Source organism: Peromyscus californicus, unplaced genomic scaffold, assembly GCF_007827085.1.
Source record: "Peromyscus californicus insignis strain IS unplaced genomic scaffold, ASM782708v3 Scaffold_9__1_contigs__length_137607984, whole genome shotgun sequence".
NCBI classification, from domain to species: domain Eukaryota; kingdom Metazoa; phylum Chordata; class Mammalia; order Rodentia; family Cricetidae; genus Peromyscus; species Peromyscus californicus.
This window is the reverse complement of record NW_026294617.1, coordinates 81,775,797-81,801,003: the sequence shown is the minus strand read 5'-3', so window position 1 is coordinate 81,801,003 and position 25,207 is coordinate 81,775,797. Positions and strand designations below refer to the sequence as shown.

General features: G+C 40.0%; 1 protein-coding gene across 2 annotated transcripts in view; it reads left to right on the top strand.

Annotated features, from left to right (window-relative positions):
- Positions 1 to 25,207, top strand: part of Hipk1 (homeodomain interacting protein kinase 1) — a 52,845-nt gene that overhangs the window by 22,196 nt on the left and 5,442 nt on the right. For both annotated transcript variants that reach the window (XM_052730351.1, XM_052730350.1), the window contains exons 3-15: positions 1,051 to 1,174; positions 5,625 to 5,744; positions 6,466 to 6,552; positions 8,443 to 8,627; positions 8,927 to 9,089; positions 10,685 to 10,910; positions 14,687 to 14,808; positions 15,681 to 15,815; positions 18,378 to 18,520; positions 18,880 to 19,062; positions 19,753 to 19,959; positions 22,268 to 22,509; positions 24,855 to 24,985. In XM_052730351.1, coding sequence (XP_052586311.1) covers positions 1,051 to 1,174; positions 5,625 to 5,744; positions 6,466 to 6,552; positions 8,443 to 8,627; positions 8,927 to 9,089; positions 10,685 to 10,910; positions 14,687 to 14,808; positions 15,681 to 15,815; positions 18,378 to 18,520; positions 18,880 to 19,062; positions 19,753 to 19,959; positions 22,268 to 22,509; positions 24,855 to 24,985 — 2,068 coding nt within the window. The remainder of the gene's footprint in view (positions 1 to 1,050; positions 1,175 to 5,624; positions 5,745 to 6,465; positions 6,553 to 8,442; positions 8,628 to 8,926; positions 9,090 to 10,684; positions 10,911 to 14,686; positions 14,809 to 15,680; positions 15,816 to 18,377; positions 18,521 to 18,879; positions 19,063 to 19,752; positions 19,960 to 22,267; positions 22,510 to 24,854; positions 24,986 to 25,207) is intronic.

Below are 25,207 nucleotides of genomic sequence, written 5' to 3'. Positions count from 1 at the left end.
CCACGTTCTGTGGAGGGGCTGGAAGCTGGGCCAAGGCTTTCTCATTCCCCACCCGGAACCTGGTGAATAGTGACCCCTGCACTGAGCCCACTCAGCACAGGTCTATAGGAAACCAATAAAGTATTAGGGACAGTGAAAAAAAAAAAAGAAAAAAAAAGTACTGTAATAATAATAGTTATTATTATACCTAACATTTACATATGCTTATTATGTGCCAAACACTGGCCCAAGATTTTATTAATTTATTTAAACTTTGTAACAACCTTGTGTGATAGGTACCCCCGCTGTCTGCATTGTATATCAGAAACCCAAGGCACAGAATTGAAGTTAATTGGTGACAGCTACTAAATGATGGGCCTGAAGTTCAAGCTCTCATAGGTTGGCTCTTGAATCTGTTGCAAATATTGTTTTGTCAGAAATTATTTTTGTCACGAAGGTAGCAAAAACAACTAAGGTGCTCAGAAGAAAAATCAATGGTCTTTTATTTGTAATTCTAATATTTAAAAAGCTCTCAAAACAGACATGTTCCCAAGTTTAATATAAACTCCTTTATCATCAGGGCCTGCCTTGAACCATTACAAGATTGGTTAATGTCTTTATTTAGCCAACTTAATATGCTTACTCAGTGTATTATTACAGAGATATTAATGTGTTCAATTCTGGAGCACTGTTATGAACCCCGGTGGGATTGTAGGATACACATTATATTCTATATTAGCTTTTTGCAGTTCAAAACTTCTGAATTTTTTTTTTTTTTCCCCAAGACAGGGTTTCTCTGTGTAGTCCTGGCTGTCCTAGAACTCACTCTGTAGGTTAGAGATCCTACAGAGATCTGCCTGTCTCTAAGTGCTAAGATTAAAGTCGTGTGCCCACCACTGCCTGGCTAAAGCTTCTGAATTTGAGTTCTGACTGAGTAGTTATGTTCTGATGGTTTTCAGTTTCCTTAAACAAATGTGCCTGTTGCTGATACTGCAGCAGGATTTAGTCACCATCCATAGTTAATTTCCCCAAGTAATGTTTGCTATTTTATCTTATCTTTGTATTTGCTAGAGCCCCCGAAATTATTCTTGGATTACCATTCTGTGAAGCTATTGACATGTGGTCACTGGGCTGTGTAATAGCTGAGCTGTTCCTGGGATGGCCTCTTTATCCTGGTGCTTCAGAGTATGATCAGGTAAGAAAAAGTGCTTATTTGAATGGACATGGAAAGCAACACAAACTCAGACTACACAGGGCTGCACATTCAAAGAGTGCTTTTATAGCTATCTGAAAAAACAGACCACACAATATTGAAAAAAGTAAGGATGTCCTAAGTGCATAATATAGATGTGGACAAATAGTCTGTTATAGTAATACCTACCAAAAATGTGTACTAATCTGTTCTTTTAAAAATATTTCTTAGCTATTCGGTCTACAGAGTGAGTTCCAAGACAGCCAGTGCTACACAGAGAAACTCTGTCTTGAAAAGCAAAAACAAAAACAAACAAAAATAATTCCTTCTACCATCCATTTGGTCTAAACTTGTGTTTTCATCTCTGTGATAAAGAAAGGTTTTATTTATAGTATATATGATTGGCATTTTTCTAGCTCTATACTGATTAACTCTAGTTTAGTCAACTGTGTCTCATGAGTTGAAAGACAGAAGTAAAGTAAGGTTTAATTGGAGTTCTGGGAGTAAACTTTGGCTCACTCAGAACTGTCATTATTTTTTTTATACATAGCTCAGAACACAGTAATTGAACACATTAGGTTTCAGAAGCTGTGCTACAGATTAGGTCTCTTCTGAAATAGGTTTTATGAGAGCAGTCATCTGAGTTATAAAACATTTTTTGAACTTATGTTGTGGAGACTAGCCTTGAACTCCTGGCCTTTCTCCCAAGTACTGAGATTCCAGGTGTGTGCCACTTTGACTGACTCATAAAGCTGTAAAATACTGCTGCTGTGTTAAAACTGACAAGTTTTAGAAGACTGTTTTCTAAGAAATTGGTCCAGTGAAGAAAGTTTTGCTGTGGAAATAATTTGAATTCCCATTTCTTGCTCTTAAAAAAAAAAAGACTACACAATATTGGCAGCTCTGTAAGAGTAGAGATATACGTTTCACCAGTCCATCATCAGCTGACACCATCTGGGCACATGCCAAATATATGTGTTTTGTCTTGTTTTTGAGAAATAAATAGTTATTTGTAATTATAAGGTAAAAAAGGAGCAAAACATTGTTTTCTTTTAGCTTAGCATTCTGTCTCATTTTGAACTATCTTGGAGTAAATTATAAAATAGGTTGCTCATGTTATACGTAACCAGTTATGTTGTGCTTTCTAAATTTTTAATCTTTCTTTCCTTGTAAGGAAAAAACCTGACTTTATAATTTAAAAGAAAAAAGTATGAGGGATAGGAAATGATGCAAATTCATAATCAGAATTGAACCAAACATTGATTCTTAGTCCTTTCTAAACACTTTTGAGAATCTAATGAAGCTGTAGATCCACCACTCCCAAAAATAAACACACATTGTTTTTGTACAGCTTGAGGGGATTCATGGATCCTGCTGCAACCAATTACAGCCTCCAGGAATGCAGTTCATAGTCCAGCTATTCAGTGGCACCGGTTGTTCAAGCTTAGCAGCAGATTGGTGTAAATTTCCTAGGAAATGGAAGCTGAGATAGCAATCAGAGCTTTCCTAGTAAAGAAAAAGGATATGGGCCTTGTGAAAATTTCTGTGTAATGTGTTGATGAGCCATGGGAGGAAGTAGTTTGCCTGTGCTGAATGAATAGGATGCTGCTGGGGAACAGGATGGGGATAGTTTCTCTTGGTGCATCTGGGTTATAAAAAAGGATTCACGCAGCAGGGTCCAGCTAAGGTTTTTTTGTTTGCTTTTTATAAAAATAACTTTATAGAGTTAGAATTCACATACTATACGTATCAACCATTTGAAGTGTACAGATTAATGGGTTTTTAGTATGTTTACAGGAATGTGCAATTGTTATCAGTTTTAGGACATTCTGTCATTTTATAATGACACTTAGTATCAATGCCTATTTTCCTCCAAACTCCTCAGTTCCTCTTACCTCTATACAAATACTAAGCTATTTTTTTCTCTATGTAAATTTGCCTGCTCTGGCATATCATAAATATTCATCACGTAGAAAGTGGTGCTCTGTGATAGATTTATTTTACTTGTATCAGAACGTCACTTTTATGGCTGAATAATATTCCATTGTGTGTGTGTGTGTGTGTGTGTGTGTGTGTGTGTGTGTGTGTGTGTGTACCACATTTTGTTTATCTGTTAGTAGCAATACACATGGTTACTTTTTTCCCTATCTTGAATAATACTTCTGTGAACACTGGTATACAAATATCAAAGTTTGGGGCTGGAGAGATGGCTCAGAGGTTAAGAGAGCTGACTGTTCTTCCAGAAGTCCTGAATTCAATTCCCAGCACCCACATGGTGGCTCACAACCGAAATCTGATGCCCTCTTCTGGTGTACAGGCATACATGCTGGCAGAACACTGTATGTATAATAAATAAATAAACAAACACTGAACACATAATAAACAAACCAACAAATAAATAAATCTTTAGAAAAATCAAATATCAAAGTCTGCCTGCCTGCCTTCTTTCCTTCTTTCCTTCTTTCCTTCTTTCCTTCCTTCCTTCCTTCCTACTTTCCTTTCTTTCTTTCGTATTTCCCCTCTGATTTAAAAGTGCTACATAAAGCCTTATACAGACTAGGCAATGATTCTGCCAAATGAGCAAAATCCCCAACATATAGCTTGGAGTAGAATCACTGGGTCATATAGTAACTGTACTTAACTTTCTGAAGGACCACCAAAGTATTTTCAACAGAGATCTCAACATTTCACCAGCAGTGCCTGAGGGTTCTAGTTCTTCACAGTGTAGATAACAGTATTTATTTTTACTTTCTAAAATTAGCCATTTTTGTGAGTGTAAAGTGTTATTTCATTGTGATTTAGATTTGCATTTCCCTAATGGTTAATGACACTAGGTCATTTTCCATGTGCTTCTTGGACATTTGGATATTTTATGTCTGTTTTGGTTCCTTGCCTATTTTTTTTTTTTTTTACTATGGTTGGGTTTTAGTTGCTGAGTTGTAGATTTTTCTATTCCGTGTTAATCATTGCCGAATGAAATTTTCACATTCCTTCTTCCATTCTGTGGGCTGCCTTTTTAACTGTTGATGATAGTGTTTGGTGCACAAATATTTTTTACTTTGAAGCCTAGTTTGGGGGCTGGAGAGATGGCTCAGAGTTTGAAAGCAATGGCTGTTCTTCCAAAGGACCTGGGTTCAATTCCCAGCACCCACATGGCACCTCACACCTGTCTGTAACTCCAATTCCAGGGGATCTGACACCCTCACACAGACATTCATCCAGGCAAAATACCAATCATTGCTCATAAAATAAAACAAATTATTTAAATAAAAAAGAAACCTAGTTTGCCTGTTTTTGCACTTTTTGATTTTATATCCAAGAAATAATTGCAAAATCTATTATTATACAGCTTCCCTATCAGTTTCCCTCTAATAGCTTTATAATTCTAAGTTCTTACACTTAGGGTCTTGATCTGTCCTTACAGGATGGCCATCCTGTTTGAGTTACTGTAAGAACTCATTGATGAGTGAAACATTATTATTTGCCTCCAGGTAGACTGTAGATTAAGAAAGACATTAAGAAAAATTACATGCTGATAATTGCATAATACAATTAATAAATTCTTTTTTAATTTTTTTTTGATTTTAGGGTTTGAATGTTTTATCTACATGTATGTCTGTAAACCACATGTATTCCTGGTGCTAGTGGAGGCCAGAAGAGGACATCAGGTCTCTTGGAACAGGAGTTATAGTGGTTGTGAAATGCTGTGTGGGTTCTGGGAACTGAACCCAGGTCCTCTGCAAGAGCAGCAAGTGTTCTTTTTTTTTTTTTTTATCATATATTTAAATTAAAATGCATATATTTTTTTAAAGTGTCTTAATTTATTTATTGAACAAATACAAGTAGCACTGTTCTACATATTTGAGAATCCTGTCACTGAACAAACTAAACTTTAAGAAATGCAGCAAGTGTTCTTAACTGTGGAACCATCTCTCTAGTCCCCGCAGTTGACAAAGTCTATGAAGAAACATGTAATTTGCATATGTATGTGACTTGCATCCATCAGGACATACCTTCTGACTGCGTATGTCCTAAGTACCTCTCAGTTATAGCCACTGCTTTCCATTGCTCTTGCACTGGTCTAGGCTGTCTTCATTATTTATTCTGAGTTGGGAACTATTCTGGTCTGCCCCAGAAATCTAGTTTTTTGTTTTTTGTTTTAACTTTTAACTTTTTATTAAAAGTCTGACATGAGAGAAAAAAGATTTCACTAAAACTATTTCAAAAGTGAGTTCTCTTTGAAATAGACTCCACAGTAGTTATTAAGTAAATATTTGAGTATTTCTGTGACTGTGTATTCTGTGAATAGATTGTTCACAGGTATATTTCAATTGTGTTGATTAGAGAGTTAATTTCTTCATAATACACCCCTTTTCTGGCTAGAGTTAATATTTCAGTGTAAAAGCTTTTGATATTTTCCACTTGAAATTGATGTTTGGTTTTGATTTTTCAGATTCGTTATATTTCACAAACACAAGGCCTGCCAGCTGAATATCTTCTCAGTGCCGGAACAAAAACAACCAGGTTTTTTAACAGAGATCCTAATTTGGGGTACCCACTGTGGAGGCTTAAGGTGTGTCTTTCTTACAACTTTAAATTTAGATTTTAGTTAGTAATTTCTTGACTTAAGGAAGGAAAGTAGGGAGAAGGGGGTGTGTTTGAAGGAGAACCCCTTTGAAAAGTGATTTTATTGTACCCATTAGGCCTTATGCATGGACAGAAATCAAGACAACGGAGCCAGTTAAGCTGGCTGAGGTTGTGCCGCATGATTAGGGCTAGCAGTTGAGGGAAAACGGAGACTCGTGCTCGGTAAGTGGTGTGAAGGGCTCGAGAAACGTAGTGCCCAGGACAGAGAGCTCTCGCCAGCACAGTAAGACAACCTAATTTTCCAACTGACCACCTTCAGGCCTTAGGGATTTTCCTGAAATAAGGGTCTGTTTTTAATTCTGAGCATACTCCTTCCGTGTAAGAAATCAATTAACCTCCTGATACTCTGCCTCTGAGCCTGTGTTAGGGTCTGGTGTCCATGTCCAAAAAGCATAAGAGGAAATGGTGGCATCCTGTCCACCTGACCTTCTTCAGCGCTGTGCGGCATCACTGCTGCCACACCTGTTTCAGCACCTTTGAAAGGATGCCCCCTAGTGACGTCACATCCCTCCACTGTAAGATGTTCAGGTTGCTGTCTTTGCCATCTAGTCGACAAGGCCGCAATACAGTCTTTTTGATTTCTGGCTTCAGATTTAAATAAAAATGTGAAAATAATGTTGAGTTTTTAAAAAATCCATCTTTTATAGACACCCGAAGAACATGAATTGGAGACTGGCATAAAGTCAAAAGAAGCCCGGAAGTACATTTTTAATTGTTTAGATGACATGGCTCAGGTAAGTGTGACAAGCTTTGAAAGGCAGGAGTTTATGTGGTGCTTCACCAGAGACACACTTCTGAGGATTATACGTGCTAATATTTGCCATGTGTTAAAAGAACATCTGAGTCCTAGTAGTGGATTTTGTAAAACAGCAGGAGAGAGAGCTTGGTGAGTTGGAGAGAGACACCACGCAGACATGGCGGTGATGGTGGTGGTCACAGTGGGTAGAGTCACAAGGAAAGACACACAGTGGCACGATGCAGGCGGCACTCACTCACGGGGTTGAGGAGAGAAGGAGAAGAGGAAGAGAAGAGAGGAAGAGAGGAGGTGCAGAGCGACCTCCTGGGAAGAGAGGGGAAAGGAGAGAAAGAGAGGAGAGAGAGCATGCAGGTGCAGACCTGACCTCGTGGGGGGAGGAGGAGAGAGAGAGCGTGCAGGTGCAGACCTGACCTCGTGGGGGGAAGGAGGAGAGAGAGAGCATGCAGGTGCGGACCTGACCTCGTGGGGGGAAGGAGGAGAGAGAGAGCATGCAGGTGCAGACCTGACCTCGTGGGGGGAAGGAGGAGAGAGAGAGCATGCAGGTGCGGACCTGACCTCGTGGGGGGAAGGAGGAGAGAGAGAGCATGCAGGTGCGGACCTGACCTCGTGGGGGGAAGGAGGAGAGAGAGAGCATGCAGGTGCGGACCTGACCTCGTGGGGGGAAGGAGGAGAGAGAGAGCATGCAGGTGCGGACCTGACCTCGTGGGGGGAAGGAGGAGAGAGAGAGCATGCAGGTGCGGGCCTGACCTTGTGGGGGGAAGGAGGAGAGAGAGAGCATGCAGGTGCGGACCTGACCTTGTGGGGGGAAGGAGGAGAGAGAGAGAGCATGCAGGTGCGGACCTGACCTCCACGACCTGTGAGGGGTGGAGAGGGAGAGAGAGAGGTTTTCTCTTAAAGGGGACTTTAGGTAGGACGGACGATGTTGTCAGGACGCTGGGCGGGCCGAGTCCCCAAGGTCTGAATGCTAACAGTGGATACTTTAAAGATACTTGATTGAGCTTCTCTAACTCAAATACAACAAACTAAAAAATTCTCAAATCTGAAACTCTTTGAGCACCAAGAGGTACTAAAAAACTTTTTGATTTTGCAGATTTCAAAGTTGAGATTTTGGGGTCAGGGCTGTTCAACTGGTGAAGTCTGTGCAAATATTCCAAAATCTTCGGTTTTTAAGACAGGGTTTCTTTGTGTAACAGTCCTGGCTGTCCTGGAACTTGCTCTGCAGACCAGGCTGGCCTTGAATTCACAGAGATCCACCTGCCTCTGCCTCCTGAGTGCTGGGATTAAAGGCGTGCGCCACCACTGCCCGGCTGTAAACATTCCAAAATCTTAAGGCTCTGAAATCTGAAACACTTCTGACCCCAGGCATTTTAACAAGTGTCAACTTGTCTGTCTCACCCTTGCTTTTGCTCACTTGAGTCTTGTTTCATGCCGTTATTTTAGAGTAGTATTTATAAAGGGTTCTTTCTTGTCCCATTTTCTCTACTAAATAAAAATTGCTTAAGAGCTCACAGTTACTGCGAATGCTTATTGTATTTCAAATTCAAACACTTTGTACTATGCCATTTAATCTTTTCAACAATAGAAGTTTGTATATTTCAATAATAACAAAATTTTTTGCTTAACTTGTTTCAAAAATTTAATGCCAAGAATCAATTTGGCTCTGGTGTACCACATAAGCAGAAGAGTTTCCTCCTGTGGAAATGATTATTCTGTAATTAAACTTCATTTCCCCAGGTTTCTCTTTTCTGAAATGCTAGTATTAAATATCTGCTTTCTCTCTTTTGGAGAGAAAAGCAGACACAGTAAATCCTTAATCTACTATTTAACTTAAGTAGAGGAATATAATATTTCTAATTTTCTTTGGAAGGTAAATATGTCTACAGACTTAGAGGGAACAGACATGTTGGCAGAGAAGGCAGATCGGAGAGAATACATTGATCTCTTAAAGAAAATGCTGACAATTGATGCAGATAAGAGAATCACTCCTCTGAAAACTCTTAACCATCAGTTTGTGACGATGACTCACCTTCTGGATTTTCCACACAGCAACCAGTGAGTATGGTACAATCTTTTTGCCATGATGTGCTATGGTTTAGTTGCTATTCTGTACAGGGAACTATCAAGTTAGCTGTAACTTTGATGCCTGTGGTTTTGTTTCACTGAAGCCTTTCTCTCTGAAAACTTGTGTGACTTAAAGAGAAGTCTTTATTTTTCTTCTTGTTACCATAAAAACCCTTGACTCTTTTTTTTCCCTGAAAATATTTGGAAGAAATACTTTGTTCCATGTTTGTTTTGAGTTTTTTATTGTTTAAATGTTAGCATTCATTCAATAAATTCTTAATTTCTTTCAGTGTTAAGTCTTGTTTCCAGAACATGGAGATCTGCAAGCGGAGGGTCCACATGTATGACACAGTGAGTCGGATCAAGAGTCCCTTCACTACACATGTTGCGCCAAATACAAGCACAAATCTAACCATGAGCTTCAGCAACCAGCTCAACACAGTGCACAATCAGGTACCGAGGGAATGGTTGTGGAAACAAGCCTAAGTGGGGCAGTAAGACAAAGAAACCGGGCTGTGTGTTGGTTTTTTGGTTGCTTCTTCAGCACTTTCTGTTGGAGGGCCTGGGCAAGATAGCGCAGCAGGTAAAAGTACTTGCCGTGCAAGCCTGATGCCCCCTCCCTCTGTTTCAGCATGAGAATTCACAGGTGAAGGAGAAAACTGGTTCCCAAAAGTTGTCCCCAGACTGTGGAACACACATGCCCACACTCACAAGTATTATCATGCACATACACATGCAGTAATAATAAAGGTCAATTCCAAGATTCGATCTCCCCTATTAAAAAAGAAAAAAAGAAAAAAAGAATTTTCTACTTGGCAAATGTGATGGAAGACCAACTAGACTGACATACATGTCAGTCCTATGCTGATAGCATTTAACCACAGGCCTACCCCGTACCCTTAGCAGTCTGTGTATATGGGCTCTTTACTAAGTTAATCAAATAACCCACTCTTTCCAGTAGGCTTTTACTTTATTCAAGGGTTCTTTGAATAATGATCTTAAAAGGGTGGCATTGTATTTGTTTGCTAATAAATACTTAATCTTTTGTTGTTGTTTCTAAAGATGTAAGCTCAATTTCTTAGTTTTGCCTACTTTTTAAATATAAATGTTTATGAATTTTAGTGGAATCTCCTATGAAGCAATTTTTGTGCAGAAGTAGCTGAGTAGTTTTATATAACAGCACCAAAGAATAACCACTTGCCACTCTTTATGTACTTACTCACCTTCATAGTATTTCTTTATTATTAATTATTTTTACACTGGAGATTGAATCTCAGACCTCTTGTTTTCTAGGCAAGCACTGTATTACTGAGCTGTGTATTTCCAGCCTTGGAAAATTTCTTAAGTAGACAGTTATTTCAAAGATAGCTAACATTACGTTTTAAAGTTTTGTGATGGGCTGGCAAGATGGCTCCATCATGAGTAAGGGTGCTTGCTGCCAAGCTTGACACCTTGAGTTTGATCCCTAGAACCTATATGGTAGAAGGAGAGCTCCAACTCTCCCTCAAATTGTCCTCTGACTTCCGCTTGCATATGGTGCAATGAATAAATGTGTTTTTTTGTTTGTTTTTTTTAAGTGCTGAATGTGGTACACACCTTTAATTCTAGGTAGAGGTAGATAGATCTCTGTGAGTTTCAGGCCAGCCTGAGCTACGTAATGAATTTCAGGCCATCCAGGACTACACAAAAAGACCTTGTCTCAAAAAACAATAAAATAAAATAAATCAACTCTTTGTTCTGTTTCTTTTTTGAGGCTAGGGATAGCTCAGTTGACACAGTGCTTGCCAGCATGCATAAAGAACTGACGTTATATCCCCAGCTTGCATAAAGCAAGTGTGGTGGTACCTGCCAATAGAGCCCACACTCAGGAGGTGGAGACAGGATCAGGAGTTCGTATGCCACTCTTGGATGCGTAAGGAGTCTGGTGCCATCCTGGGCTACCTGAGACCCAGCCTCAAAAGTTTTTTTCTAAAAAAATTTAAAGAATATATGCATATTGTTTACCTCCACCTTGTACTAATGTATGTGTGCAATCCTTTTGTTGTTAGGCCAGTGTTCTAGCCTCCAGTTCTACTGCGGCAGCCGCTACTCTTTCTCTGGCTAATTCGGATGTCTCACTGCTAAACTACCAATCAGCTTTGTACCCAGCTTCTGCTGCACCAGTTCCTGGAGTTGCCCAGCAGGGTGTTTCTTTACAACCTGGACCTACCCAGATCTGCACTCAGACAGATCCGTTCCAACAAACATTTATAGTATGCCCACCTGCTTTTCAGAGTAAGTTCGGAAACTCTGTCCTTCCTTAGTATTACACTGGACTTGCCCCCTAGGCAGATCTAGTTGTTTAGTTCTGATCTCTGACAAGTTTAAACTCTGATGATGTTGGAATTGGGAGTGGTCACAAAGTAGATATCCCTTTACAGTAATTTTTCTCTAATTATGATACTGCCTGACAGATTAGAGGAACTCGGTTTGTGTTTCCTTAACTGAATTGCCTTATAACGTGTTTGTGCCCATTGAAGCAAAGTATCATTTATCTTGTAGAAGCATATATGTCTCAGTATGTAGAATATATACATCTTTAAATTGCTATAATCAGAATTGTTACGTATTGAATCTAATCTCATTCCATTTTAAACTAAAATAAAATGTTATTTTATTATAGGATATAAACAGTTAAGAATATAGAAACTAAAAAATTTCATTCAGTAATACAGACTGTTATTTTTTAGCTGAAGTACTGTGGGGAAGGCATTAAGACATCTGCTTCAGCTTATGACTCATATTCTTCAAATTCCATATTCCAAAAAGATTAATTTTCACATTTCCATGCTTCCTTATTTTTTTCATTATTTTATAATCCAGTCTGTTCAATACTCCTGTCCCCAAAGTATAGGAAATGTGTGTTGATTGTTTTGGTAAGCTATTTGGAATAAATAATTTTTGAGTCTTTTCTGACAATACACTTGGCTTTTCCTTAGGAAGTCTGTCAGGCCAGTGTAGTGGCTCACATCTGTAATCCCAACAGGAAGATTGTAGAGCCTGTCAGGCAGTATAGTAAGATGATGTCTTCCAAAAAAAGTAAAAGTAAAAACAATAAGTAAGCCAGACTCAGACACCAAGCACAATATTTTCTCTTATGTGTGGACCCTAGATTTAAAAATCTTCCCTGTCCCTCCGTCCTTCACCCCTCCCTCTCCATGTGAGTGTGTATTTATGTATGTGTTTGTAGGTCTTCATTTGGGAAAGGGATGGTGGTAGGGAGAAGAGACCTTAGGGGAGGTGGGAAGTAGAGAGGGAGACTAGCTGGAGAAGAGAGAACCACCTGCAGGGGAGTGGGGAGGATGAAGGAGAAGAAAGTATCCTGACATGTGGATAAGGATGCCATGATGAAACCCACTACTTTATATACAAACCTAAAACACTAATTTTGAAAAAAGAGAAAGAAAAACTTGGTGTCACTGGGGGAATAAACCAGGATCTAGGCTTCTCATAGCTTTTTATATAGAAGCAGGTAGTATTTTTATCTTTTTACCTCAGTTAAATATTGATCGTGACTTTTTGTTTGTTTGGTTTCTGACAGAGTCGGAGCAAGCGGAAGGAAATGAGGGGCTGGGGGAGACTGAGAGCTTACCGGGAGGCCAGGAGAGCGATAGCGATGTAAACCAGGGAGAGACCACAGGGAGAGCGGAGGAGCAGATTCACAATCCGTAAATGCAAATTTAGCCTAACTTACCAAATTATTTTCTATATGTACCTCATAGGAGTAATTCTAAGCTTTGTATTGTCACAAACTGATGCTTCTATAGAACTTAGAAAATTAGCCATCCCTCCTTCCACCCTTTCCAAAGTAAATTCTACAGAACAATTCTCAAATGTGAGATTCTGAGGTTCTCCGCTGCTTCTCAGGTGATACTTAGATAAAATAAAAAGAACTTTTGAGTTTTTTAAGAGAACAAAATGTAAAGTGAGGCAGTAGAGGAGGAAGGAGTGTGGGGGAACTCCTTTTGGTATAATTTGATAAATATACCCTATGGGGAAATTTTTCTGTCCAAGAAGTCTAGATAACCTAAGGAGCGGATTTTAAAGTGTTTGGAACCAGAGGGAGTTTGCAAATAAGGTAGTAATGGTGATACCTGAAATACATTATTATATTTGCCAGGCAGTCCTTCTGCAGTTATCAGTTTATTCTCATGTATGATTGGAACCTAGGCAGTGGGGTTCATCACATATGCATTGAAATATTCCATACTGCCTGTGCTATTTAAACCCAGAGAGTTGTATAAAGTTGTTGGTTGACTTACCAACCTTGGCCATATGCTGACTATTTAACAGTCCTCTATTTCAGGTTGTTCACATTTGTATCTTTTACAAAATGGCCTCAGTGCAGTAAGTAAATGCAGCAGTCAAGCATTTATAGTAATTTACAGTACTGTAAATTACTTCCCATACTACTCCAGTTGACTAGTGTACATATTTTGCCCAGTGGTAACTGGTCTGTAATTTTCCCCTTTTCATCACTCTGGGAGCCATAGATAGCTACTATAGTGAACATTTCCTCCCAAGGTTGCTTCCTCGGTCCCCGCAGCTTTGGGGAAGTTCTTACACAACACTGCCTGGAGTTAGTCATGTACTCACGTACCAGAGACTGTAGCAGGAGTTTTGCATGACTTGGCTTTCCTATTGGATAATATTGCCTAAGGCAGCATGGTTGACAGTTTTTAAATTTTAATATCCTTATTAGTTGTTATTTTTTATATAAGTAGCACTTTTTTTTTTAAAAAAAAAGCATTTTTAAGCAGTTTTAAATGATTTTACTAGTCACTCTTTGAACATTCCTAGAATGTTTTTTTTCTTAATCACAAATTGTTACTAAATTCCTCACAAATTACTGACATAGAAAATTGGAAGACTGACTGAAATTAGCAGTATTATGTTCTATAAATTATGCCCCCTTGATACTTTGATAGTAATGTTAAGGCAACAAGAAGGCCAGGGATAGTGGCCCACAACTGTAATCCCAGCATTTGGGAGATTGGAAGAGTAAGAGCATAGCCTTGTAGCTACAGAGGAAGGCATTGCCGAGTGGGAGTGGGCAGAGAGGCAGAGGGAGATTAACACTGGTGATAGTTTTAGCATCTTCGAATTGAAGTGCTTGTGTCTTCACTCAGCAGAATGCAAGCCTTAATAGATAGGAGGCATGGCAGGAGTTTAAACTCTCGTGAGAGTGCGGGTTGGAGGGTAAGTCACAGGAAATCCCCAGGGCTCTTTAGTCTTCACAAAAAGACTTGACCAAAAGCACAAGACATTGCTGTTGACAGGAAGTAGTTATTTGGTATTTATGACAAAAAGCATAATAAATTGAGATAAGACCCGGGCACTGTTTTCCAGCTGCAGTTCATTTTCTTAGCTGCCCTGTAACTAGAAGAGTCAGATGAGGAAGCTAGCAGCAGGAACGGGTTTCTAGAATCGGAAGTAGGTTTCTCTAAGCCAACATGCCTATTATTCTAGCCATTAGTTCTTCCTTTTGTTGGCTTTACTTTTATCTTATTAGAACTAGGTTATATTTTTTGAGGAGGAAACTATTCTTTAAATTATTCTACACAAGAGGGTAATAGGTTATAAATTCTTGAGGTATAGCTGTGGTCGAGTCTCTGTTTTTGATAGATTACAGTCTTAAAAGCACTGTCTTCCTCACCCACTCCCCTAGTGACTGAGACATCAATGTGACTTAGAATGGAAATTGTTTGGCTTTTGCCTGTACTGATAATGGGGATGTAATAGTATTGTAACATTAAGAGTTTACATTCCCCTAAGCCAGCCTTCCCTGTATGAAATGCCTTTGCACTAATTTAACCTGAAGGGAACAGAGCCTCCTTTTCTTAACTCCAATGACTTCTGTGAATGAAAGGGCTTTGTCTTAAGTGTCAAGAATAAAAACCTAAGTGATGGAAAAAAGCTAAAAGTACCCCTCCTCCAACAACAACCACCCACCCACCCACAGTATTCTTAGACCCAGCAAAGCAATTTAGCTATGATGTTTTTTCCACCAGCTGGGCTACAAGCAACAACAAAACATTCTGGATTCCCTGTGAGGATGGATAATGCTGTGCCAATTGTACCCCAGGCGCCCGCTGCTCAGCCACTACAGATACAGTCAGGAGTACTTACTCAGGTAAAAGCCAGAACAGTATGCTCAATATCGCTGAAGCACTATTGAGAATCAGATATTTTATCCTGAAAAAGGAAAAAAAAAAAAAAGGTATTTGCTTTGACTATAAGATCTTTCTTGCTCATGATTCAGAGGTCTTAAAATGAAGCATCTATACTAGAACAGAATACTTATTCCTGTCTTTTGCAACTCTTCCATTATTTCCTTAGACTGGTAGAGATGACGTTTTAGATTTGAGAAATGGTCAGGATAGTAAACATTCGTAAGTTTTTTGCTGTAAAATTAGGGTTTCATTCTTGCCCTTTGGTGTCCTTTTCTGTTTAGTCTTAGAATTTTCTCACAGTTAAGGCTAGATCACATCAGGCTACCTCCTAAAAGATGATCCTTCATTCTATGTGTTTAGTAGAAAAACTTTAAAGAGTTCTATTTGCCACTCCTCCAACAACATTCCTTATTGAGAAACTAAGGTCATAGACAAAATCATGAAGGATTTGTATGGCATACAACATTGTACTTTGAATTCTGTATGTTAATGTCTGTGGCCCATGACATAGAAGAAATTCTCAAACCCAAAACTTATTTTGTGAGTAGGAGGAAGATTTCTTCATAAATGAAATGCCTATGTTTTATAGAATGGATGCTCTGAATCTGGTCCAAGAAAGATTCCTACACTTTTTTGCCTGATAGCATTGACTTTTGGCCTAGTGGGCCAAAGCCGCACACAGCTGAGAGGGGAAGTGTGTTTGGTAGATGCCATTTAGGTGACAGAGAATTAGTTCATTGTCAGTAATGACTTGGGGGGAATGAGAGCCCTTCTGAATCCAGATAAGCTGCCTCGGTGTTGATTTCACTCACCTGCCTGATCTACATTTCAGGGAAGCTGTACACCACTAATGGTAGCAACTCTCCATCCTCAAGTAGCCACCATCACACCGCAGTATGCGGTGCCCTTTACCCTGAGCTGCGCAGCCGGCCGGCCGGCGCTGGTTGAACAGACTGCTGCTGTACTGGTAATTCCCTCACTTGATTGTGTTACTAACGGAGTTTCTTTGGTTTCTTTCTTTTTTATTTTTTTCCTGTTTGTTTTTGTTCTGTTCTGGTTTTCTCATTAAACAAAACAAAGCAAAACAAGACAGAACTAGCTTAGTCTTTGCAGAGGGCATGGAAGCATGTGCCATCTTGTGGCTATGTTCTTGCTACATCTTTAATGTCTCATTCTTTCCTCCCGATATTTGCCGAAGCACTGTTTGACTCTGAGGGTCAGTGTGGTTCTTCTTTGCCAACCTGATGTGGTTAAAGCTCTCTGTGTAGCCTCGGGAGAGCGTCAACACCCTCACCTGTTTCTGCTCTCTTGTCTCTGACCCTTGAGATGGAAGAAAATGGCCTTCCATTTGGCCCTGCCACAGGTATCCAGATGCCAGACTTTGAACTCCCTGTCAAGCTAGCTGCCCCCCCACTTTTGTTATTTTAATTTTCTAAAACTTTTGTGTATACAGAAATGTTTAAAATGGTCCTAAGGTGTTGTTTTATCATTGACATTAACTTCCTTCTGTGACTGTCTGAAGACAGTGCTTTTGGCATTCATGATCTGTGGTGCCTTTTATCTTCCATTTAAAGATGTTCCCTTTAAAATACACTTACAGATCATATTGTTGATCGAAATTAAAAGTGAACTTATCTGTAGGAATGTTTTTGAGAAAAGATTTTACAAATAAATTCTAATACAAAGATGGAAGTGTGGCTGACAGACTTGCAAATACAGTATCTTTGTTATTAGAAGTCCTGAGGGAGGAGTCAGTGCTGCTAGCTGCAACTGTAGGTGAGTCCAGTTAGAGAGGGGAAAAACAAATATGGCTTGCTTTGAAGTCCATTTCATGATTTGTAACCTTCAGAGTGAGTTTGGATGTGTTTTGTTTTGGCTTATTTGGGCAAGTTAGAATTGTTTATTTTAAATTCAGCATTTCATTATTTGAAATGTACAATTAGGTAAGCCTTTCTAAGCCTAAATGATACTATTGAATCTCCTTGTACTTCTTATCTTTCACAGTGGATTTAAATGTTTTGGTTCTCTCAAGTATTCATGAATGAAAACACGGAAACATACTTGGATGGGACTTGTTTGGTTTTCAGTTTCAAAGTCTTTGCCACCTATGGATTGTTTCATATGCATAAAGCCAAGCGCTAGGGAGTCAGATAGAGTTCCAGCGTGGCTGGCCCACGTTTTAACTTGCTCACTTGTAGTTTTGAGATTGGACATGTCAGTTGACCTTTCACCTTTGCTGCTCTTTTAAGTTTGCTCTAGCCATTTGTTAAGCTTTGCATATTTTTGTTCTTCCTCTGTCAAAACAGTTCGTCGCTTGGAACGCCAGATTTCTGCCTCACATTGGAATGTTATTTCTTGCTTTGTATTAAACTACATGCTTTGTCTTGTGCAGGTGTTGGCTTATGGAAAGACGCATGGTGTGACTTAACATCTCCTCTTGTTTTCTGTTCTGTTCTGTTTCGTTTTCAATTCTGCGTATGATAGCAGATTTGTTTGCAGTTTCTCTGCTCAGAGGGCTTCTTGTTTGGAACCAGTATTTGTAACAAGTGGATCTGTTACTTGCAGAAATATTCTTAAAACTGTTTTGATAGCCTTGCAACTTGAAATTCATGAAATAGAACCAGATGTACCCTAGTAGGTAATTGCATTACTGAACTCAGGTTTAAAAAGGAAACTTCCAAATCTGTTATATATTTTTGCAGAAAATGCCAGAGTTCCTGAAAGAAGTACAGAAAACATATTTTGTTACTCAGTTTATCGCAAGCACAATCATTGTTTCTTAAAAACTAGGAGCACCCTATTTTTCTATAGTGATTAGTTTTGTGTTAAAATACATTTTACAAATGATACATAAAACAGATAATTTTTGGCAACTTTTAAGAATAATGTGGTGCTTTTAAAATTATTTTTTAAAATATTTGCTCATTGACTTAATTTTTTATTCTATCATATAGCTATAAATATTATTGTTAGCCCTTTTGCTGCTGTAAGCTTATTTACCAAAGGATTTGGTATTTGGTCATCCATGTCTGCTGCATTTTCTACCCTTCTAATAAAGGGAGCAATTCTGCCCTATATTTTATGGGTTGAATTGACTTGTTGTCTTATCTGATTAGCCTTCACATTTTAGAATTTCTATTTTTTAATCCTGAGAGAGCCCTCTCAACCCTTCCTAGGGATGTATTTTAGAGACTTTTATTCACCACGGTTTACCTGAACCTTCAGGTTTCTTTTCTCATGGCACAGAAACCTCTGCCTGCAGGGACCTTTGTTTCTTGGTCCCTGCTGCTCAGGTTGTGGTGATGGCAAGGAGAGCAGCTTGCTGCTCTCTGCTGCTCTCCTTCTCAACTCCTGCAGCCGTGAGTAAGCCCTCTGCACCGTCTGTCTTTCTTTTTTCCTCTTATCTCTGCAAGTTAACAATCTACAAACTTTTTTTTTTTAAGATACAAATATTTCTTTCATCTGAAAAACAAAATAAAAAGCTAAGAATGAGTCAAGTCTGGATCTTTCTATGTGTGTTTCCTTGCAGCAAGCCTGGCCTGGAGGAACACAACAAATCCTCCTCCCTTCAACTTGGCAGCAGTTGCCCGGGGTAGCTCTCCACAACTCTGTCCAGCCTACAGCAGTGATTCCAGAGGCCATGGGGAGTAGTCAGCAGCTAGCAGACTGGAGGCAAGCACCTTCTCTTTCTCTGGGAAATGGCTGTGGAGTAGGGATACTTGCTAGGAAGAGACTAGAAAGAGAATGAGGGACATTTTATACTTAAAATCCTTTGAGAAAAGGACTCACCAGTCTAAAAAAGGAGTCATATGAAAATGCAGGTTCTGTGGTCAGGAATCATTTACTTCACATTTAAGCAAAGCCTTAAGTGATTAGAGAGAACATAGTGAGCTCTTAAAGCCTTATAATCCTGGTGACTGATTGTAAAAGTAAGACACAGCTGTGCTTAGTGTCTTAATCTCTCTGATTTTAAAACCCTGGATTTTAAGTGGTATGGGGAGTCACTCTTGTGTTTCCGTATGTTGGTACAGGAATGCCCACTCTCATGGCAACCAGTACAGCACTATCATGCAGCAGCCATCTTTGCTGACTAACCATGTGACGCTGGCCACTGCTCAGCCTCTGAATGTTGGTGTTGCCCATGTTGTCAGACAACAGCAATCCAGTTCCCTCCCTTCAAAGAAGAATAAGCAATCTGCTCCAGTCTCGTCCAAGTAAGTCTGTGTTAGAGCTGTGGTTAAGGCTTTGAGAGTATGTTGTCCAGCACTCAGGGTGTTGCAGTATATAGGCATTTGGGGTGTGAAGCAAGTGCCTGCCAAATTGAGCATGTGCTGACCTTTTCATCTGAGCAGATGTGTCCTCGATATGATCATCCTTTATATCTGCTGTCACTGTAAACCTGGGCCACCTTTATAATAGTTTAATTTTTTGTTACATTTACTATTTGTGTTATGTGGTGTGTGTGGGGGGGGGTGTGCTCATGAGTACACACATGTGATGCACATGCCTTGGCAGATGTATGTAAGTCAGAGGACCAAGTCCAGGAGTCAGTTCTCTCCTAACATATCAGTCCCTGCAATTAAACTGAGGTCATCAGGCTTTACCCACTGAGCCATCTGGCCAGACATGTTTTCATTTTTCTGCCTACTTTTTACAGAGTGAAGTTTAACCTGGGGACAAAGGTGCATAAAAATGTAAATTCTTTTATATTTTGCTGTTCTTATCCTTGGAAGCATTGGCCAGAATCATTAATTTTTCATTAGAACTTTTATAGCTAAATGTGTTATCTTAATGATTAGGTAAAAAAAGAACCAGAAAGCAATTAGAAAGTCAAAGGAAAAGATGTACAGTTGGGAGGGTAAGGGAAAGGACCAAATGTCTTAACTTGTGAACTTCTTCTACAGATCCTCTCTGGAAGTTCTGCCTTCCCAAGTTTATTCTCTGGTCGGGAGTAGTCCTCTGCGTACCACATCTTCTTATAATTCCCTAGTCCCTGTCCAAGATCAGCATCAGCCAATCATCATTCCAGACACGCCCAGCCCTCCTGTGAGCGTCATCACTATCCGGAGTGACACTGACGAAGAAGAGGACAACAAATACAAGCCCAATAGGTAAGCCAGGCAATGGTTGCTAGCTCTTGTCTGTCTTTGACTGTTAATGTCAGTATACCCTTGGTCTTTGACTGATAGCTTTATTCAAGGGCAATTTTGACTGAAAAAACAAAAAGAACAAACAAAAAGTAATTTGTAAGCATGTCAGTCAAATTCAGAAGTTCTCGAAACTGAGCCCTGTCAAGTTTTCTGTAATGTTATTCATCAAATAAATCAGTCTTTCAGACTCATTAGAGAGCAGTTTGCTATGGCTACTCTGGCTTGAAATCCATGTTAAACTACAGACATGATCCTTGCCTTCAGGGAGCTCTCCCGAAAACGAGCCTAACAGGAGTGTATGAAGAACAGTTCATTGGAATGAATAGGTAGATTATTTGAAACTCATATATATCTTAATCTGGGAAGGCTGTGTTGGGAAAGGTAGGAAGGACCCTTCCCCTTGTATGATCTGAAAGCTGAAGAACTTAAATATCAGTTTATTTCCTTGTATCCTAGCATTTTAGCAAGTGTATAGTTATTTTTATGTTGTGATTGAACACCATGACAAAAATCATCTTAGGGGTGAAATGGTACATTTTGGCTTAGAGTTTCAGAGAGGATGATGTCATTTCGTCATGGTAGGAAGACGTGAAGTAGGGGCAGGGGTGTGGACGAACAGGAAGCTGGCTGACCACACTTGATCCGCAGAGAGGAATAGGAAGTGAGGCCAGGCTATACAATGTTAAAAGCCTGCTCCAGTGGTGTGCTTTCTCTAGCAAAGCTCCACCTCGTAAAGGTTCTATAAACTTCCCACACACGGCCATCAACTGGGAACCAACCCCTTATTCAAGCCGCATCATCAAGTCCTTAACTAGGCAGTTTACTGCAGGGAACCAGTAAGTTTAGGAAATATGCAGCATACCTTCCTCTTAGTGTGCATGGCTAATGCCTTGATTGATCTGTGTTACGTTCTTCATAGAACTTTTAGTGTTAGGTGTAACCTATGGTGATACATTGTCGAACAACAATAACCTTTTACCTATGACTCACATATGAAATTAAATTAAGAGACTAAAGAGTTATAACTGAGGGTTAAAGCTTTGTTATTTCCAGGTTTGGTGCCTCATGTCTTTGATCCCAGCACTCAGGAGGCAGAGGCAGGCAGATCTATATGATGAGTTCGAAGTCAACCTAATCTACATTGCAATTTTTAGGCCAGCCAAAGGGCTGCTACACAGTGAGACCCTGTCTTAAAAAATGTATGAATAAACAAATAAGTAAATAAAATAAAGATTTGTTATATATTTATTATCATGTGCGTATGGGTTCGGGTCCCTGTGGAGACTGAAGGAGAACATGGAATCCCTTTAAGCTAAGTTACAATGGTCATGGGCTGCCTGACTTCAGTGCTGGAGACTGAACTCTAGACCCGAAGGAGCAACACGCACTTTCAGTGAGCCATCTCTCCACCTGCTAAGTGAAGTTTGAATGGACTTAGAAAAACAAAGTTAGAAAGCATTTGGAGCCTTGAATTCAAAAGGACTGTATGAAAGATGGTAAACTTGCAAGTCAGGTTTTGAGAGTGGTCATTGAACTGATTTGGGGAAAAGAAAAAAACCAAAACCTGCTAACCGGGTAATAGCAAAAATTAAATATGAGGTATAGCCAGCATGATTTCTTTGACTGAAGCCAATCCTGTTAAAAAAACAAGGAAGCTGAAGATGGTAAAGTGAGAGTCATGAAGGAATCTTTTTTCAAAAACACAGTGAGGCTGGACTTGGTAGTACAGTACACACCTGTTATTCCAGTATTTGGGAAGCAGAGGCAGGAGGATTTTGAGTTTCTGGCCATACTGGGCTACATAGCAAGACTCTGCCTCAAAGAAATGAAAAACAAAAACAAAACCCATAGTGAGAAGTTAGATTAAAGATAGTCTAAGAAAATGATAAAGGAGAAAAAGCAGTGCTTGAAGAATATTATTGAAAGAACTATAAATGAGACTAGCTAAGAGGCAACATGGAGTAGCTGTGGACTTCAGAATCATTGTGTCCTGGATCTGAGTGCTGTCTTTACTGTTTATCTTTGTGTAACCTTGAATGAATCCTTTCCATTTTCATTCCCTTATCTACAAGATGGGGTAATAGTACCTATAGTGCAGGGTTGAGAAGATCCCCTGGCTCGTATAGTATGTGAAAACAGGGCTGATGCAGAGTAAATGCTTCTCAGCCATTTGCTGTTGGAGTTACTGTCGTCACTGTTAGGAGAGAACCACAGACCATGGAGCCACATTGCTAAAAGGGCAGTTATAATCGTATTTTTTTCTCCTCAGCTCGGGCCTGAAGGCGAGGTCTAATGTCATCAGTTACGTGACTGTCAATGACTCTCCGGATTCTGACTCTTCCCTGAGCAGCCCATATTCCACTGACACTCTGAGTGCTCTCCGGGGCAACAGTGGGCCACTTCTGGAAGGACCTGGCAGGACTGCCACAGACAGCACTGGCACCCGTACCATCATTGTGCCTCCATTGAAAACACAGCTTGGCGACTGCACTGTAGCAACCCAGGCCTCAGGTAAGAGGCATCTTAGCAGTTAGCGCTGAATTTTCCTTGGATGTGTATATGTTTAATATTTAGTTATACTATGCCAGTGGTTAGGACTAAGCATAGATATTCTTAAATAGTGCTTAATTCAGAAATCAGTTCCCTGTAATAGTTAAGTTCGTTTGTATCAATTTATCTTCCTACATTTATTTGCTTGGGTTAATATGATATAATAAGGTTGTGTTTGGTGTCAGTATAATGTTTTAGATATAGTCCCACCTCTGGTGGGAAAAAGTTAAGAAGACATATCTTAAATAGCAAAAAGAATCTAGTAAGCAGTTTGACTGGCTACAGGTGATTTGAATTTGACGATCTAGAATAGGAAGGACTTGATAATATTAAAGATGACTGAGCTGGAGATGGCTTAGTGGTTAAGAGTGCTTGCTATTCTTCCAGAAGGCCTGAATTTGGTTCCTAGTACCCACATCAGACAGCATACAACTACCTACATAATTCCAGCTCTAGGGGAAACAACCACCTCTGGACACCCTCAAACATAGACACACATACACATGCATAGAAATAAAATCAGTCTTTTCTAAAAATGGTTTTACCATGCCCTGTAGACTTCCAGTCGTAGCAGAGAGACTCAGTTAGTTTCCTTTTTACCTAACTACCTCCATCGATTTTGCTGTTGGGCATTGAGCTTAGGACCTTAACTTAGTTGTTGGGTTAGTTGTGCAGTAACAAGTTCTGATGTCATAACAGAAGCTTTCTTTCTTTCTTTTTTTTTTTTTTTTCTTTTTTTTTTTTTTTTTTTTTTTTTTTTCCGAGACAGGGTTTCTCTGTGTAGCTTTGCGCCTTTCCTGGGACTCACTTTGGAGACCAGGCTGGCCTTGAACTCAGAGATCCGCCTGCCTCTGCCTCCCGAGTGCTGGGATTAAAGGCATGCACCACCACCGCCCGGCCAGAAGCTTTCTTTTACTCGTACAACTTCCCACTGCAAGTGTCCCTGGTTGCTAGGCTAACATGGAGTTAGGGACCAGAGCCTTGGAATTCTTAGCATCCTATCAGAAGTTTGCAGGAGACAAACCTTTCTTAACCTCTCGATGCAAAGAGGTCCAGGAAAGACAGTCTTGTTAGGCAGCAGCTTCCTATTGGCAACTTGATTACAAAGGAAGGGTGCTGTTTTAACTTAGGCACAGGGCTAGGCCCTAATCTATTGCTGTTTCAGCCGGCATTGCAACTCTGCAGTTAACCGGCCTGCTTCTCTGCAGCCGCCTGGCTGCTCAGGCCACAGCCTGGCCGGAGTTTTGTTCCTGCAGGCACTGGCTTTGTCACTACTGCTAAAGCAGAAAGCTAACTTCTCTCCTTGCTGGCATCTCCAAAAGCCCCGTGCTTCTGCTCCACCAAACCAAACCAACAAAACAACAAAAAACAAAAAACTTCGCCACTCCAAATCCATCCCTGTTGCTTCCTGTGTCTCTCTATCTCTCCTAGATGCTCTCTGATTATTTTCTGTCAGCCAGTTGCTAATTCAGTCTCCTGACCCAAGGTTAATTTTATTTAACACAGTGCAAACCTGGGGTTCACAATGTGAGCGAATATCCCCCAACAGAAGGGGAGGGATGGCTTTTAGTGTTAGAATAGCCCTCTGTGTCTTACACATAAATAGTATGTTATTATGGTTATGCTACCTACTGCCTATAGGCCGTAAGAGGGTTCTGATTTAAGAACTTGTGTTAAGTCAAGGTGCTTCTCTCCTCCACAAAGACAGTCAGCTGCCTTGGAGACAAGGTAGAACATCCAGATACCAGGTTTCTGAATATAATTATTCAGACTTAAGCATGAATAATATTGATCCCTAATAATGTAGTCCACATTCCAGTTTTCCTACAGAGAACACAGAAAGAAGCCAACTTTTTTATTCTTCTATCCTTTAATTTCTTAGAATGTGAAGACATCCCTCAAAGGACAGAATTTTTCCTTCATCTTAGACTCTTTGGACCTTTAAATATTCTAAGAATTACAAATATCTTTCTGAACTTCCCATTGTTGTTTATTTCTTTAATCCCATTCCTACCTAAAACTATAGGTTCATTGGGGATACAGAGTGTGTCTCCTCTGATTTTCTAGTGTTTCCTTACGTGGAATAGGAGATTAGATAATTTTACTTAAGTAATCATTTAAGGGACTTTGTGGGCATGGTGGCAAGACAGAAAAGGAATGGCTAACACAGTTTCTGCTGTTCTGGCACACATGTAATTAAGGAAATAAGGGACACTAAGACCTTAACTCTTGCAAACTACAGACAAACGTGGATTTATGAGACTCTAAGGTTCATTCAGTGATGCTAACCTTTGACCCCTTTTCAGGTCTCCTTAGCAGTAAGACCAAGCCAGTGGCCTCCGTGAGTGGGCAATCATCTGGATGCTGTATCACCCCCACAGGGTCCCGGGCTCAGCGAGGGGGGACCAGCGCGGTACAGCCACTCAACCTTAGCCAGGTAAGCGCTAGGGGCTGCTGCCTTCTCTTTGAGTTCTCCTCTGTCGTTACTGTCGGGAGAACCTGGCTTCTGGCTGGACTGCTGAATAAAGCCAAATGAAGCTCCTTCTGTGTCAGACATCTGGTGTTCTGTGGCCTGCGTCGTTCCTGCATGTGCTACATCTCTCATTTGATCTGAGAGTGCGTTTGCTGTGTACTGCACCACCATACGTGCTTTGGGACC